The sequence below is a fragment of the Meriones unguiculatus genome, chromosome 4, assembly GCF_030254825.1.
Source record: "Meriones unguiculatus strain TT.TT164.6M chromosome 4, Bangor_MerUng_6.1, whole genome shotgun sequence".
NCBI lineage: Eukaryota > Metazoa > Chordata > Mammalia > Rodentia > Muridae > Meriones > Meriones unguiculatus.
Genome location: NC_083352.1, coordinates 14,310,523 through 14,325,598, shown reverse-complemented (window position 1 = coordinate 14,325,598; position 15,076 = coordinate 14,310,523). Strand labels below are relative to the sequence as shown.

At 47.5% G+C, this 15,076-nt stretch overlaps 1 protein-coding gene across 2 annotated transcripts in view; it reads left to right on the top strand.

The window, feature by feature from the left end:
- Atp7b (ATPase copper transporting beta) overlaps positions 1-15,076 on the top strand; it is a 62,452-nt gene that overhangs the window by 41,863 nt on the left and 5,513 nt on the right. For both annotated transcript variants that reach the window (XM_021661093.2, XM_060381447.1), the window contains exons 5-16: positions 195-356; positions 2,348-2,424; positions 4,011-4,185; positions 5,593-5,826; positions 6,439-6,530; positions 7,049-7,176; positions 7,285-7,439; positions 7,849-7,983; positions 10,515-10,709; positions 12,158-12,340; positions 13,298-13,451; positions 13,947-14,090. In XM_021661093.2, coding sequence (XP_021516768.2) covers positions 195-356; positions 2,348-2,424; positions 4,011-4,185; positions 5,593-5,826; positions 6,439-6,530; positions 7,049-7,176; positions 7,285-7,439; positions 7,849-7,983; positions 10,515-10,709; positions 12,158-12,340; positions 13,298-13,451; positions 13,947-14,090 — 1,834 coding nt within the window. The remainder of the gene's footprint in view (positions 1-194; positions 357-2,347; positions 2,425-4,010; positions 4,186-5,592; positions 5,827-6,438; positions 6,531-7,048; positions 7,177-7,284; positions 7,440-7,848; positions 7,984-10,514; positions 10,710-12,157; positions 12,341-13,297; positions 13,452-13,946; positions 14,091-15,076) is intronic.

Sequence of the window (15,076 nt, the reverse complement as noted above, 5' to 3'; positions counted from 1 at the left end):
ACTGACTAAATGGTTGCTATTGCCTACACTGGAGTTGATAAAGCCACGGAAGCCTCTGGGGGACTCTTAGGGATGGACTCCTGCACATGGACTTCGGAGTGTAGTATTTGTGGAGGGTGAAGTAGCTGCCTGTCCCTCAAGTACCTTGGAAAGGCTCTCTTCAGTCTTGGCATTTTTGTCCCCCTGTTTTTCAGATCACAGGGATGACCTGCGCTTCCTGCGTTCACAACATAGAGTCCAGGCTCACAAGGACAAATGGCATCACCTACGCCTCTGTGGCCCTTGCCACAAGCAAAGCCCATGTGAAGTTTGATCCTGAAATCATTGGCCCACGTGATATCATAAAGATCATTGAGGTACTTAATTCCTGAAAACTTTGTATCCACTTTTACAAAGCAGTAATACATAATCATTGGAGAGATGTAGTGAAGCCGGATTAAAGCATCATCTACAAGCCAAGAGTTGCAAGGGCAGTCACTTAATTAATTGAAAACGGTCAGAAAATAGAGGTAAGCAGCGTGTCGGTGAATGGGTGAGAAAGAGATAAGGCCAGGCTGCCAAGGGGCTTAGCTCGTGAGGGTGTTTTCTGTGCAAGCCTGACAACTCCAGTTTAATCCCTGGAACCCATGGAAGGCAAGCACTGACTCCCCAAAGCCATTATTCCTTCCACATATGTCTGCATGTGTACACACAGATTTTTTTTTTTTTAAAGAAAGAGATGAAAGGGAAAAGACATTGCCACTTTTAGTTTTAACTGTTTCCTGAAAATCATCAGCCTTGACAAGATATGTGGTGTGGAGGGATAAGTTGCTCACCGGCCATTTAAACATATTGTTTCTACCTGTGCCAGGTGTGTGCAGACTCAGGATGCTGGCACTACACAGTAATTCCACACTCCGCTCCCTGCTAGGCTTGTAGGAGAAGGTGGTCATCTTGCCTTAGGAAACCAAAGTGTTCACAACTGTCCTTCCTCCCATTTCCCCCTTAATGTCTATATTATACCAGATCTTGAGGGAGTGAGGATCCACGGTGATTGGCGTGGGTTGAGACAGTCCAAGTAAGTAAGATTGATCTGAAGCAGCCAGTGAGATGACTGCGTATGAAATCAAATGCTACATCAGCTTCATTTTCTCTTCTGTGGCCATGTGCGTAGAGAGAGGTATTTGTGGTGCGGCCCAGCAGAGCTTGTGGGTATGGATGTGCTGCTGCCGTTTCCATACAAGTAGACTGACTAGCTTCGCTGACTCTTCATTCCATGAGGACGGCACTTCAGGGAAGCTAAGTTCTTGCTCGCTGATACCCAGCTCCCCACAGCCAAGATGGCAGTCCCAACTCAGGTCCCATGCCACTGTACCCTATCCCTTAGAGAACTGTGTCCGCCTATCTCCTGTGGGGCCAAGGAGTCAACACAATGCTATGAACAGGAAGGAGAGTTCTAGGTGGGGGTCTTCAAGCATGTCTCATGTTCATGTTGACTTCTGACCTCCTTAGCTGCCTCTACCCTGCTCAGGGATTTGGTGCAGACTCCTGAAACCTCTGTGCTCAGTGGAGAAATAATTTAAGTCTGGCTTCCAGGCTTGCAACTCTGGGGCCTCTTTTCCTGATACAGCTAGGCTAGAATTAGTTATTAGAGTATTTGTCTTTATTGCCTTTACTGCTCTCCTACCATGACACGTCACTTTGGAGATGCTCAGTGCCAGCATTCTGGGCTTCTTTATGATGGTGACAAGCATTCCCTGCCAGGTCTCCTGGTGTGTCCTCACAGGGAGCAGCAGAGACGCAACGCTCAGGTGAAGGTGGGGGCAGCAGAGCTTGAAGAGTCGCAGGTGTGAGGTACAGTCTGTCAGGACATCGAGAAGGCCATTCTTCAAGTAGTGAGGCCCTGAACACAGTAGGAAGTTGCTGGGCCCAGAAGCCTGGAGACCTACACTCTGCACCCGCTTCTTCAGCATGCTTGTTGTATTCTCTCTGACCTTCACTTTCTCGTGCGTTGGTGAAGTACCAGACTGCAAGGCATCCGGAATTCTTTAAGCTCAAGAATCTCTTGAAGTCAACCCTGGTCAGCTTTGGGACCTATTGAAGTGTGTGTGACAGTACTAACTGCCTTTACTTACAGTAGGGAGAGAATTTGCTTTCAGTGCCATGGCTTCAGGGTGGTAAAGTCTCTCAGCACAGAGCTTACTGAACTCTGAAGAGGGTTTGGCAGCCATTTTGGACGAGGACATCATGAGAAGAAAACTTTAGGTCACCAGAGGAACTTTGAGATTTTAATTTCCAGTGCTGGAAATGCATATTTTAACTAGAACCTTTCCCTCTTGCTCCCCACCCCTCTTCTTTTCATCACAAGGAAATTGGCTTTCATGCTTCGCTGGCCCCGAGAACTCCCAGCGCTCATCACTTGGACCACAAGATGGAAATAAAACAGTAGGTAGAAAACAGAAGGTGAAGCAGTAGCCCTAAGTCTCTATCCTCTTCCCACTGACCGTGACTCATGCAAATGCTGCCATGCTCAGCTGTGGCCCCACTCCCCCAACTTCCTGAGTTGCCTTCAGCCTGGATCATTGCCTTTTACTGTGGTGATGTCAGCAGCTGGAACCATGCCGTCTGTAGACTTTTCTAGATACTGACACCATCTGTCCTTCTGCCCTTCTGCCCTGAAGCACTGCAGTACACTTAAAGTACTTGGTAGTGTGCTGTGAGAGCACTAGGTGGGTGCCCTTAAATGAGTATAGAACTGAGGTTTTTTATTTTGTTTGATTTTTTTAAACTACTTTCATTTTTTTAATTTAGTTTAAATTTTTAATTTAAACTACTTTAAATAGTCACATATAATTGGTGGCTAAATATTCAATGCTACTATTAAGTTTCATTAATTTTAACTCCTTTAAATAGTCACCCGTAGTTGGTGGCTTAAGCTAGGATGAGGGGGTTGGCTTTTTTTTTTTTTTTTTTACAGTGTATTTGTGCTTTATTTGTGTAAGTTCTAGAAGTAAAATCTGAAAACAGTCTTCAGAGCTACATGGAAAGAAAATGGGAAGGGCAGGAGCTCAGTGACAGAGAGTGCGTGCTTAGCATGCCCAAGGCCCCAGAATTTCCAGCCCAAATAGTGGTGGGGGTGGGATGGCCTAGGATGCGGGTATAGGTTAATTCATTCTTTCAAAGGGTCCCTTACTCTTCCTACAGACTTGAAGGCTGCTGTTGTATGCAGGGCAGTGCCTTAGAGTAGCCCCGTGCTTGCTGGGAAAGGGAGAATGACCTATGGCATCAGTGGCTTAGGCCAATTCCAGAGAGTCTAGGAAGCAGGAGCCCCAGGATTTGCAACTCAGAAAAGTGTGCCAGGCTAACAGTGTCAGTGGGGAGTGGGGGATCTTCCGGGGCTTTGGCGGTGCCTGCAGCTTGGTTCATTTGGCTTGCCTGGGATGCAGGGGACTGGCAGGTGAGGGTTTGGGGACCAGTTGGGTGGCCTCTGGCAGCAGCCTGAGCACTCAGGACTTCGGGATCTACATCAGGGTGCAGAACTCAAGAGACCCTTCCGTGGAGGTTCAGGCGGCCTGCTTGGGATATCATGCATGTACTTCACCGAGCCACAGATGTCGCCGGTGACCCTTGGTTTCTGGCTTTTGTGTTTGCTGACAGGCGCGCTCATCTCATCCTCTTATTTTAACTAAGTTGCTTAAAAATGGAATGTCAGCTAGGCTTTTACTACTAAAATGCTGTTTCCATCCATTTCTTGCACTGAGGGAGATCTATGTAAGGGAACTCTAGGTAGCTATTGACTTAAGAGTGGTAACCTCTCTGGGGCTAGCTCTTGTCTTCCAGGCCCTGGTTGCTGCACCTAAATTGGTGGTCACAAGCTATGCAAAGGCTGGGCTGAGCCCAAAAGTCATTCTAGCAATGGCTGGCCCTTCAGATGGCTGGCCCTTCAGATGTCAGGGGTGAGCCTCGTAAGTCTGATCTAATCCCTGTGCCAAGTGGTTGTGATGTGTCTGTGTTGCTGTGCTGCCTTCCAGGTGGAAAAAGTCCTTCCTGTGTAGCCTGGTGTTTGGCATTCCTGTCATGGGCTTGATGATCTACATGCTAATCCCCAGCAGTAAGCCCCACGAGACGATGGTCCTGGACCACAACATCATCCCGGGACTGTCCGTTCTAAATCTCACCTTCTTCATCTTGTGCACCTTTGTCCAAGTATGTACCGGAAAGCTGGGCAAGCCTCTGCCCTTGGTGCCCAGGCACGGCTAATGGATCTCTGCTCTTTGGCTGTGTTAACAGCCCTTTAGCTTGGTTCCAGCAGAACTTCATTATGCTGCCTCACCTCTGGGGAGCTGCCGCTGTTATTTCTGTCTTGTGACCAGGGGGAGAGCGTTGTAGAGGGGGGGCTGCAAATGTGGGAACTCAGAAAGGCCTGGTTTCGCTGTCAGCTTCACAGATAATTGCCAGTGACTGAAACTTGTCAGAACAGCCACCCTCTCTTTGTAAGCTTGCTGAGCCTGTCTATCCGTGCTGTACGTGGGGTGTGTGCGTGTGTGTGCTACACCTGACAAGACTTAGGACCTTGTACATGCTAGGCAAGTGTGTGCCATCACTCAGTCACACCTCAAGTCCCCATTTCCCTAAAATTTAGTTTAGTTCACTTTTGTTAGAATTTTCCGATGGATGTCCCCAGAGCTCATGCTTCTCTCCCATGTTCTTTCCCACAAGGCAATGTGATTGCCTTTGGGTGAAGTTACCATTTAACACAGCCAGGCTTTGTGGATCATCTGCTGTGCGTGCATGCATATATATATGCATATATGTGCATATATATATGCATATATGTGCATGCATATATATATGCATGTGTACATATTGACATCTAAAACTAGGACTATTTGGGGCTGAGCTAGGACAAACTAGTACATTTGTAGGCTGAGATATTTCTGTATATTTTCTTTTTAACTGAAAATGTGCTTTGCCCATATTGTAAGTAATTGAGCAGTACTGACACAAAGGAAATGTACTCTGGCCGATTACACCCTCCTTTGGTCCAGTCTTGGTCCTCAATAATGTTGCCACGTCTTGTATCTCTCTCATATCTCACTTTTGTAAAGAAAACATGTCTCTCCATTCCCCCCCCCTTTCTCTCTCTCTCTCTCTGTGTATGTGTGTGCAGGTTTCTGTGTGTGTATGCATGCTCATATGACACAGATACAGATGTTTGTTAATACAAGTGGGGTCATGTGAGAGCACTAATGGATGCTGGCTTTTTTATTTGAATCATGGACATATTTTACGTTATTACTTTACCTTCTCTTTGGAGACCATTCACAATATAAGTGAGCCGTCATCATTGCTACCATTGTCTTATTCTGGACATTTCCATGGTATGCCTGCGTTTTAAAAGTCTGATATCCTCAATCACCCATTTCTGTGGCCAGAAGTACTCTGAATGAGAAAGTATGCTTCACTGGAGGCTGAGGCAGAGGGGGTGCCGTCACTGTCAAACAGTCCTCCAGAACAGAGGGATACCAGATATGTACATGAACTAGAATGCCCATCATCGTGAGGCTGGATCTCCCCATTCCCTGTCCAACCCTTGCCCTCTCTGTCTTTCAGTTCCTGGGTGGCTGGTACTTCTATGTACAAGCCTACAAATCTCTGAGACACAAGTCAGCCAACATGGACGTGCTCATCGTACTGGCCACCACCATTGCCTATGCCTACTCCCTGGTCATCCTGGTGGTTGCAGTGGCCGAGAAGGCGGAGAAGAGCCCCGTGACCTTCTTTGACACGCCCCCCATGCTCTTCGTGTTCATCGCCCTGGGGCGGTGGCTGGAGCACGTGGCAAAGGTAGCAATGGCTTCAGGTTAAGAAAGGAGCTTTTCCTTGGGTAATCTGAGCCCCACTCCATCTGCAACTGCTAATTACACCATAGAGAAAAGCAAAGAGGAATCTGAACCCCGTGTAATTAGGGGCTTAATTAGGGGCTCCGCAGTCACTAATCTGCCAGTTGGTTGTTTCTTTTGAAATCCCAGCTAATCTGGCTAATTAGTAAAACCTTTGTTGGGGTAATTGTGTAGAGGAATAAACCCTGAACTCCCTGCCAGAGCTCCTGTGGGCTCTTAGTGCCTAATAGATTGTAGTTACTTAGTGTAGGAATCCGCACCTCCACCACAGGGCAGGGTGATGGTTAGTGCGCTGCAGTGGAGCCTGTTAGAGGGGAAGGACATTTTGTGGAAGGTGATAGAAAATGGCCTTCAGGCAGACTGGAACTGTTTTCACCTGAAATGGAATTCCAGGTGCTGCTTCGGCAGGGCTGGGCTGGGCTTTCCTTGTGACACTGGCATGCGAGGCAGCTGCTTTAGCGGTGTGGCTGTCTTTTGCACCAGCCACCTTTGGCAGCACACTTGTGAGTGTCAGCCTGGGCTTGGACAGTCAGCTCTTATTCTTCTTATTTCCTAGAGCAAAACTTCAGAAGCCCTTGCAAAACTCATGTCACTCCAAGCCACGGAAGCCACAGTTGTGACCCTTGGTGGGGACAATGTGATTCTCAGGTGGGTTGTGTCGATCAGTAGAGCCTGGATCTTTTCACGTCACCTGTGTAGTGACAGAAAGTGATCATCATGTAGTTAATGACATTGTTCAGGTCCCGTAGTCATTTGCCTGAAGCGCTGGCCTGAGCTTGCCTGCATTGACTCCTGAATGCTTTCCCACATTTGAACCACTGACCTTACTAAAGGTCTCTGTTGTACCAACCTGTCTTCACTGCTGTGTAGTGGAATGCTTCAGCAACTCCCTGCTCTCTTAGGATACAGTCTGAAGCCCTTGGCATGGCAGTGGGACTCTGCTAACAACTGTGCGCTCCCCTCTTGAGCTTAGCCTCATCCATTCAGTGGGAAGCAAGTGTAACCATCCCTCAGCATCCATGAAATTTGGTTCTAGGATCCTCAGTCAATAGGGGGCTATGAGACATAGATGCATAGGGCTAGCTGTAAATGGTCCAGCAGTTAGAGTCTAGAACCCGGTCTGATTTTAGAGTAGGAGGATGTTATCTGCGAGCCTTCTGTTGCAGAGAGGAGCAAGTGCCCATGGAGCTGGTGCAGCGAGGTGATATCATCAAAGTTGTTCCTGGGGGCAAGTTCCCAGTGGATGGGAAAGTCCTGGAAGGCAATACCATGGCAGATGAGTCCCTCATCACAGGTTAGGTGGCATGTTGTATGTTCCCTTTGGCAGGTGTCATGGTAGTCATAGGTCCATGTGATGTTGAGGGTGCTGAGTGAGTACAAACTTTTGTCTCTTATTCTCCAGGAGAGGCCATGCCGGTCACCAAGAAACCTGGGAGCATAGTGATTGCTGGCTCTATAAATGCTCATGGCTCGGTGCTCATCAAAGCTACCCACGTGGGCAATGACACTACTTTGGCGCAGATTGTAAAGTTGGTGGAAGAGGCCCAGATGTCAAAGGTAATGATGAACCTTAAAACACAGAGAAACCATTTCCTTTGAGAAATGGTCCCAAGGGGATTTAGCTAAGTAGACCACCAGCCTAGCCTACCGGAGAACCTGGATCCCATCTCCAGCACTAACTAGAATGGAGTGGAGCCAGAGTCCTTAGAGTCTCAATTAGTCCAGAGGTGAAAGCTGAAAAGGCAGGACTTCAAGCTCACCCTGGGCCTTAGTCAGCTGCAGACTAGCTGGGTTACAGTAAACCCTGCCTCAAAACAAAACAAATGAGAAATGATCTCAAAGGTTCATAGCACCAAGTAGAGACTGATTCCTAAACATAGCAATGGAGGGGGCTTGGATCCAAAGCGTTCACACGTCTGTCTTTGTAGGTTGTAACCTCCTGTGGTCTTAATGCTTTATTTTATAGGCACCCATTCAGCAACTGGCTGACCGGTTTAGTGGATATTTTGTTCCATTTATCATCATCATTTCAACCTTAACATTGGTGGTATGGATTGTCATCGGTTTTGTCGATTTTGGTGTTGTTGAGAAATACTTCCCTGTAAGTCGAATGCCTTGGACAGGGTGCTTGTCCTGCTTTCAGTAACTAACCTACTGCCATTAATCCTGTTCTTTGGTGTCTTAGATTCACTGGGCTCTAAATATCCATTTTAGTGTATTTGCTTCTTTTCCTTATTATCAGCAAAATCTCAGTCATGGTGGGATGACTGTGTACCTCTGAAGGTCTTTATTGATGCTGCTCATTGAAGGTCAGGAGTACAGCTCAGTGGCAGAGCGCTCACCTAGTGTGTGCAAGGCCCTGGGTTCCATCACTGCATGCGTACCCATGTGTACAAATGCCCTTTGCTTTCTAACTCAGAGACAATTTCCATGACATCATTTGGCTCCCAGCTGGAATGCTTTAAGGATCTACAATTTGCAATTTATTGGCCATTACTGAGTTTATAAGATGTATGTTATAGAAGATAGACCACAGTTTTGATGGCACAAGACTATGCTAGATCTTAGGGGGAAAATGGTTTTTTTGCCCCTATATTCACTACCACCAGATCTAATATCTTACCTTCTCAAGCAATAATGCTTATCGGCAAAGCCTTTTGATAATTAAAGAAGAGTAAGGAGATGTACATTTTCTAATTTTAAGAAGTAGGTGAAGAACACTATCTTAGGAAATACTGTTTTATCAGACTTCAAAAATTAATGGAAAATCAGTGTATGCTCAAAAGTATCTGCTTAAGAAACAAGAGCTAATTCCCGAGGACACTTAGCAGTGTCTGAAGACATTGCAGTTTTTATGAATGGGGTGCTACATACATCTGACACTTGGAGGTCAGGTCAGGACCCCATAATTAAGAGGCCATGAGGACCCCACAGTTAAGAGGGACTGAATAGCTAAGGACCTAGAATGCCACCAACTTCCGAATGAGTGGAGCATCATTTCCTCTTAAACCAGTGCTTACTTTAGTTTAGAGTCATGCAGTAAGGAACTAAAGACAGAGCCGGTTTCTCTTAAAATGGTTTCTGCTTGAAGATACAGGTATATCAGGCAGGGTGCATGCCGTTGGCTAAGATGTCCTGTTCTCCCTCAGTGTTTGTATTTTAAGTTGAAAAGGTCTGAGGTCAGTGCTCTTGTCATCTAAGCAGCTCTCTCGCTCTAAGGAGCCACCTGTGAATGTGGCCCTGGAATCGGCAGCAGCTGTGCCCAGCCTGTCAGGGGCTCTGATTTTTGCGAAGTTGGGAGTATGCGGTTCTCTGCTCTTCCATGCTTTGCCCACTTACTGTGATTCTTTTGTTTTTATTTGCAAAATCAGTGTGTGCTGCATCACTGTGGCAAGAATGAATGGCATTTGCAGGGAGGGTTGTGTTACTTTCCAGAAGTCTACCAGTGCCACTGAAATGGCAGGTGTCATTTTAATAAGAATGACTGTAAAAAAAAAAGAATCAGTCCATCTTTATCTCTTAAGATCACATGTGTATTAAGGAGTATGCCCTTTTACACTAGCACAGCAGTTTCTATGAAAAGTAAATGACCTGTACAGTATACCTTATTTTAGAGTGAAAGGATAAAGGATGTAAAGAAGTTGTGACTGTGTTCTCAACTCAGAAAACACACTTTTTATTGTAATGGGTGAGCATCCTGGCTCTTAGTATAATGCTCACGACATTACGAGAATGCAACAAGAGGAAGAGCCCAGACAGCAAGTAATAGTTTCACTTTGCGCCCCCGCACTGCACAGCAGACCTCTGCTTTTTTTGTCTGGGTGATGAAAAATGTTCAGAAGAGTGAAAGGGTAGCTGCAAGTTCTGTTAGTAGGAGTGATCCCAGCGTTACCCTTCGCAGCTTCCTGCAGCTAATACGTTAGGCAGAGAATTTACTGGCGTGAGTAAGACACAGCATGCTTCCTCAGGTTCCACTCTGTCACTGACACTGTCCACATCGGTACATGGAGCTTGCACGTCATCTTCCTACAACCCCTAACAGTCCGTTACGCCCATAGCTGAATCGACCAGTTCCCTTTAGGTTGTTCCTAGGTTTTGCTATTACAAAAAGAATGCAGTGATAGATAGCCTTGTATCATCTGAACATAGAGTCTTTGGAGAGCTACTTAAGCTTTTGAAATAATGAAGCCAAAAATAATGAAGCCTTGGTGGTTGTAACCTCTAATCTGCTGGGCCATTGCTGTTCTGTACAGACATCTCTGTGTGTGTCCAGACTGCCTCGTTTATAAGCACAAAGCACTTTGTGAGTTACTTCCATCACCATTTATAGCTGGGGAAACTGGGGCAAAGAGGGGTGGATTCGGCATCAGAGCTGGGATCTAACCTGTGTGCTCTAACTCCTGAGACTGTGCTCCATCAGGGTCTGATGTGACTGTTCCTGGTCCACCTTGCATCTTTGGGGGGAGCTTCAGGGAGAAGTTGGGCCAGTAGGAAGTGGGCCAGTAAAGGCTTTTCTAGTACGGGAGCTGCACGGAATACAGTCATGTTCCCCAAACTCAGCTCACTGCGTCCTCAGCTCTCACTGGCCCCTGAGCTGGGCTCAGGTTCCACCTGATGTTTCTCTCTCTACAGAACCCCAACAAGCATATCTCGCAGACAGAGGTGATCATCCGCTTTGCCTTCCAGACGTCCATCACAGTGCTCTGCATCGCCTGCCCCTGCTCCTTGGGGTTGGCCACGCCCACAGCGGTTATGGTGGGCACTGGGGTAGCCGCCCAGAACGGTGTCCTAATCAAAGGAGGCAAGCCCCTGGAGATGGCACACAAGGTGGGCCACCGTCAGGTCCTGGCTGTTCTCTGTGGGAGCTTGGATAGCAGCTTTTACAGAGTCCTTATAAAAACAAGGTCGCTTTACTGTTTGAGAGAAAAGCCTGGGAGCAAATGTGAGGCCTGGAGTGGGAAGCTTCCTGGGAGTGACAGCAAAAGCAGCAGCAGCTAGCTAATGGTTGTGCAGGTCACTGCTTCATGGACATGCACTGACTCCGTCTCTTGTGGCAGATGTGATTCATTCCCGTTTTATAGATGAAGAGGCAGAACAGAAGCAGGTCAGGTAACCTGCCCAGAAGCCTGAAGCAGGTCAGGTAACCTGCCCAGAAGCCTGAAGCTGGTAACAGGGATTAGCACAGCCCCGTGACTGGGGTGGAAGAGCGATGGGTGTACATTAAAACTCTTCCTTTAGGCTAGAGTGGTGATGTATACCTGTAGTCCCAAGCTGTCAGGGGGCTGAGGCAGAAACATCATGAGTTCAAGTTGTACCTGAGCTGCTTAGTGAGACCATGTCTAAGAAAACAAAAGTCTTTCTTTAGCCCGGCGCACCAGTCCACACTGCTATTCATTCTTCACCATTTGCCACACACGTACTGCACCATTAGTCCTGGCTCCTAGCTTCCAAGGAACTTGCAACATAGTGGGAAGGACAGGTATCCAAATACTGAGTATTAGGAAGACAGCGCCATCAGGGCACTCTGCTGGGGCCTGGCCTACTCGGAGACCTTCTAGCGCCGGTGGTCTGGGAAGGTGAGCAAGAGCCAGGCAGATAAAGTGGTAGTGGGGGTGTTGCTGCAGCAGGGTAGTAGGTGGGGGAAGAGGATGTGAGAAGGCCATGCAGCTGTGTTGCTTCTAAGCTCCATGAAGTCCACCGTGCTTTTCCTCACCGTTGTGACCCTGGCGTTCAGCCTGAAAGCACCTGGAGACATCTTGTTGAATAAACTAATGAGCAACTAGAAGAAATTCTGAGACAGAACAAGTGTTGAGGGAGGGGCCAGGTATAAACACTAGAAGGATCACATGGTAGAGGAGGGTGCTCCTTTGAGCCACTCAGTTGCATGCTGGGAAAGTCAAGCTGGCTGCACAGTAAGGGTTGAGTATGGAAGTCTGGGATCTTTGGAGGGAGAAGATCAGTTGACAGTGGTGAGGGCAGAGGTCAGCATGACTTTGGAATTCAGACAGTGTATCTGCTGCTCTTGGATCCGGGCCTGAACAGAACGTCCGGCTGCCCTGTTTGATCAAAGGGAAGGGACAGTGAAGCTGTAGACTGGCAGATGGGTAATGGTTTCTTGGTCATAGCAGTTGTTGCCTGCAAAGAGTCAGACTGAGGAGTTAGGAAGTTAACAATAGTTCCCTGCCCAAGGAAGGTTGGGAGAAGCTCTGCCTCAGGTCATGGGGACTGTGAAAGCTGCTTCCATGTTAAGTCCTGACGTGAAATTGTTCTTGTAGATAAAGACGGTGATGTTTGACAAAACTGGCACCATTACCCATGGGGTCCCCAAAGTCATGCGGTTCCTGCTGCTTGTGGACATGGCTATGCTATCCCTCAGGAAGGTTCTGGCTGTGGTGGGCACCGCAGAGGCCAGTAGCGAGCACCCCTTGGGTGTGGCAGTCACTAAATACTGCAAAGAGGTAAGCAGACTTGGCACTGCACCGCCTTCTCTCTCGTCAGCCTTGTCCTCCGTTACTTTGCCACATGCTTGCTTAGCTGCCTTGCAGGAAGTTTTCTCTGGTAGACAGGGATTGCACTGGCCCTTTCACAGTTATTTGTAGAACAAGTGGATAACATCAGGCTCAGAGCAGAGTGAGTAAGATGTGACCCCTTTGCCTTCTGAGAACCCAAGTCAGAGGCAGGAGGTGAGGGGTACTCTTTTATATGACTAGGGTGAGTGGACACAGCTTTCATTAGAATTACCTGGGAAAAGCCCGGACTTGGGGATTTTAGAGAATCAGTGTACCCCGCCTTCCATCCTAGAGCAGGTTCTGTTTCTTGGAGGCAGTGGAGTGGATCAGGGACTATGCTGACAGTGTCTCGATGGCTTGAGCAAAAATTTATCATTGATGTACCTCAGAAAAACAAAAACAAAAACCACAAAAAGGGGATGTTAGAGAAATTCCGTTCAGTGCTTGTCCCTCATGGGGGGTCAGCACACTGCTGTTTGACATCTATCCATATGGGCCAGGAGGAAGACTTAGGCTTGCTTGCTGATCCAATGACTTGCACCACTCCTGATCCCTTCCCTGGGTACCACATGTGGGCAGTGGTCCATCTGGCAGCTTCACAATAGCCTTGCCATTCACCACTTACCCGTTCTCGTAATGTAATCACTTCCAGCCTGGAAATATCTGTGTGGTCTGAGGTGAATGGACCCTTCTCTTAGAATGGCGGCCTGCTGGGTCATGGGGTATCCACCCGGGAGGATTTAGCTGTCGAGCCTGGTTTGGGTTGACCACCAACCCTGACTCTGATAAGGGGTTGCTTGCTTGCTTGCTGAGCTCATAGTGTGTTTCCCCACCTTTGCCTTTCCCCCCTCCTCCCTCTCCTGTCTTGCTGCCCTCACCCATCCAGTCTCTCTCCTGCTTCCACAGGAACTTGGGACAGAGACCCTGGGATACTGCACGGACTTCCAGGCAGTGCCAGGCTGTGGAATTGGCTGTAAAGTTAGCAATGTGGAAAGTGTCCTGGCCCACAGCGATGCGACTGGGCACCTGAAGGGGGTAGACCACCCTCCCACAGGAAAAGGTATTCTTTACTTGGTCCCTCCTGGATCTCTTGTGGCTGGACCCATCTTGGGTGAGAGTGGTAGCAAGCCAAACCATGCCAGCCTCCGACCCCTAAAAGAAAGAATCAGGAGCTGGAGAGATGGCGCAGCTATTAGGAGCTCCTGCTTCTCTTACGGAGGACTCAGGTTCTGTTTTCAGTACCCACGGTGGCTCACGACCATCTGTAACTCTAGTTGCGGGAGATCTGACACCTTCTTCTGGCCTCCGTGAGCATCAGGCATGCACACCGTGCACAAACATACATGTGGGCAAAATATTCATTTGCATAAATTAAGCCTGAGTAGTTGACAACATTTTCACACATGTAGAACACATGAAACACTCCATTAAACTCATGTTGGTGTTCCTCATACTGTGTATCTTCCTGGTCCTTTAAGGAGAATGTCACAAGAGGTCAGAGAACAGTCAGGTGTGAGGTTGGACTGTCTGAGAGTAACCAGCTCCTTCTGAACAGGTGAAGCCCCCCAGACCTTCTCCGTGCTGATTGGAAACCGGGAATGGATGCGGCGCAATGGTTTAAGCATCTCCAGTGACATCAGTGACACCATGACAGATCACGAGATGAAAGGACAGACAGCCATCCTGGTGGCTATTGATGGTAATCTCTGTCTGGGATTAGAGCATAGTTCACCCTGGTCCATAAGGAAGCCCACTCTGCCTCTTTCCCTCCTCTTCCCGCTCCCTCCCCCCATTTTCTATCATTTCTTTTCCTTCTTGTCATCCTTCCTTCTTTCTCTCTTCCTTTTGCTCTTCATTATTTTTCTTTCTTTTTTTCTTATTTTAAAGACTATGTCATTCTTTCTGTTAATTTGAGGTGGTTTTCTAGGTTGTCTTGCTGTCTTTTCATATGATCTCTTCTCTTTTAATTATCTTTTATGTTTGAGATTATAATATGGTTATGTCATCTTCCCCTACTCTTTCCTTCCTTCAAACTCTCCAGCATACTTCTCCTTGCTCTCTGTCAAGTTCATGGCAGTTTTTTGTTGTTGTTGTTACACGAGTATATGTATATGTTTCTAAATACATAAGTACAGCCAGCTCAGTCTGTGTATTGTTAAAGGTATGCATGTTTTCAGGGCTGACCATTTGGTACTGGATAACCAGCTGGTGTCTCTTCCCTGGGGGAGGCTAGTTCTCCGACTCTCTAGTTCCTTAAATGTTGAGGCTCTTGCTTTGTTGCCATCTCCATCTTGATCCAGCACTAGCTCTGCTCCTAGAAATCTCAAGTGCTTCCTGGTGTCTTTGCTTCTATCTAAGGTGGCAATTCAAGTCATCCCTGTCACTCATTACTATAGACAAAGCAAGAGTTCACTTCCCCAGAGGCCTCACAGCAGAGGCCTCCAAGTGAGGCAGCCCCTGCAGCTTCCCACCATCTGACTCGCAGACTGATGCGGGTTCTCACGACTTGAGGTGTGTTTGCACTCAGAGTATACCGGGCTGTATGCCTGAGAGATTGGAACCTTTGCTTTGTTCACTTCAGTGTTGCTTATTAGAAGTAAAACTGATTTGAATACAAATAGTTTACAACACTGTATTCTAACTACTCCAGCCAAATATACCTTCCTGCCCCCTAATCCTTACAAA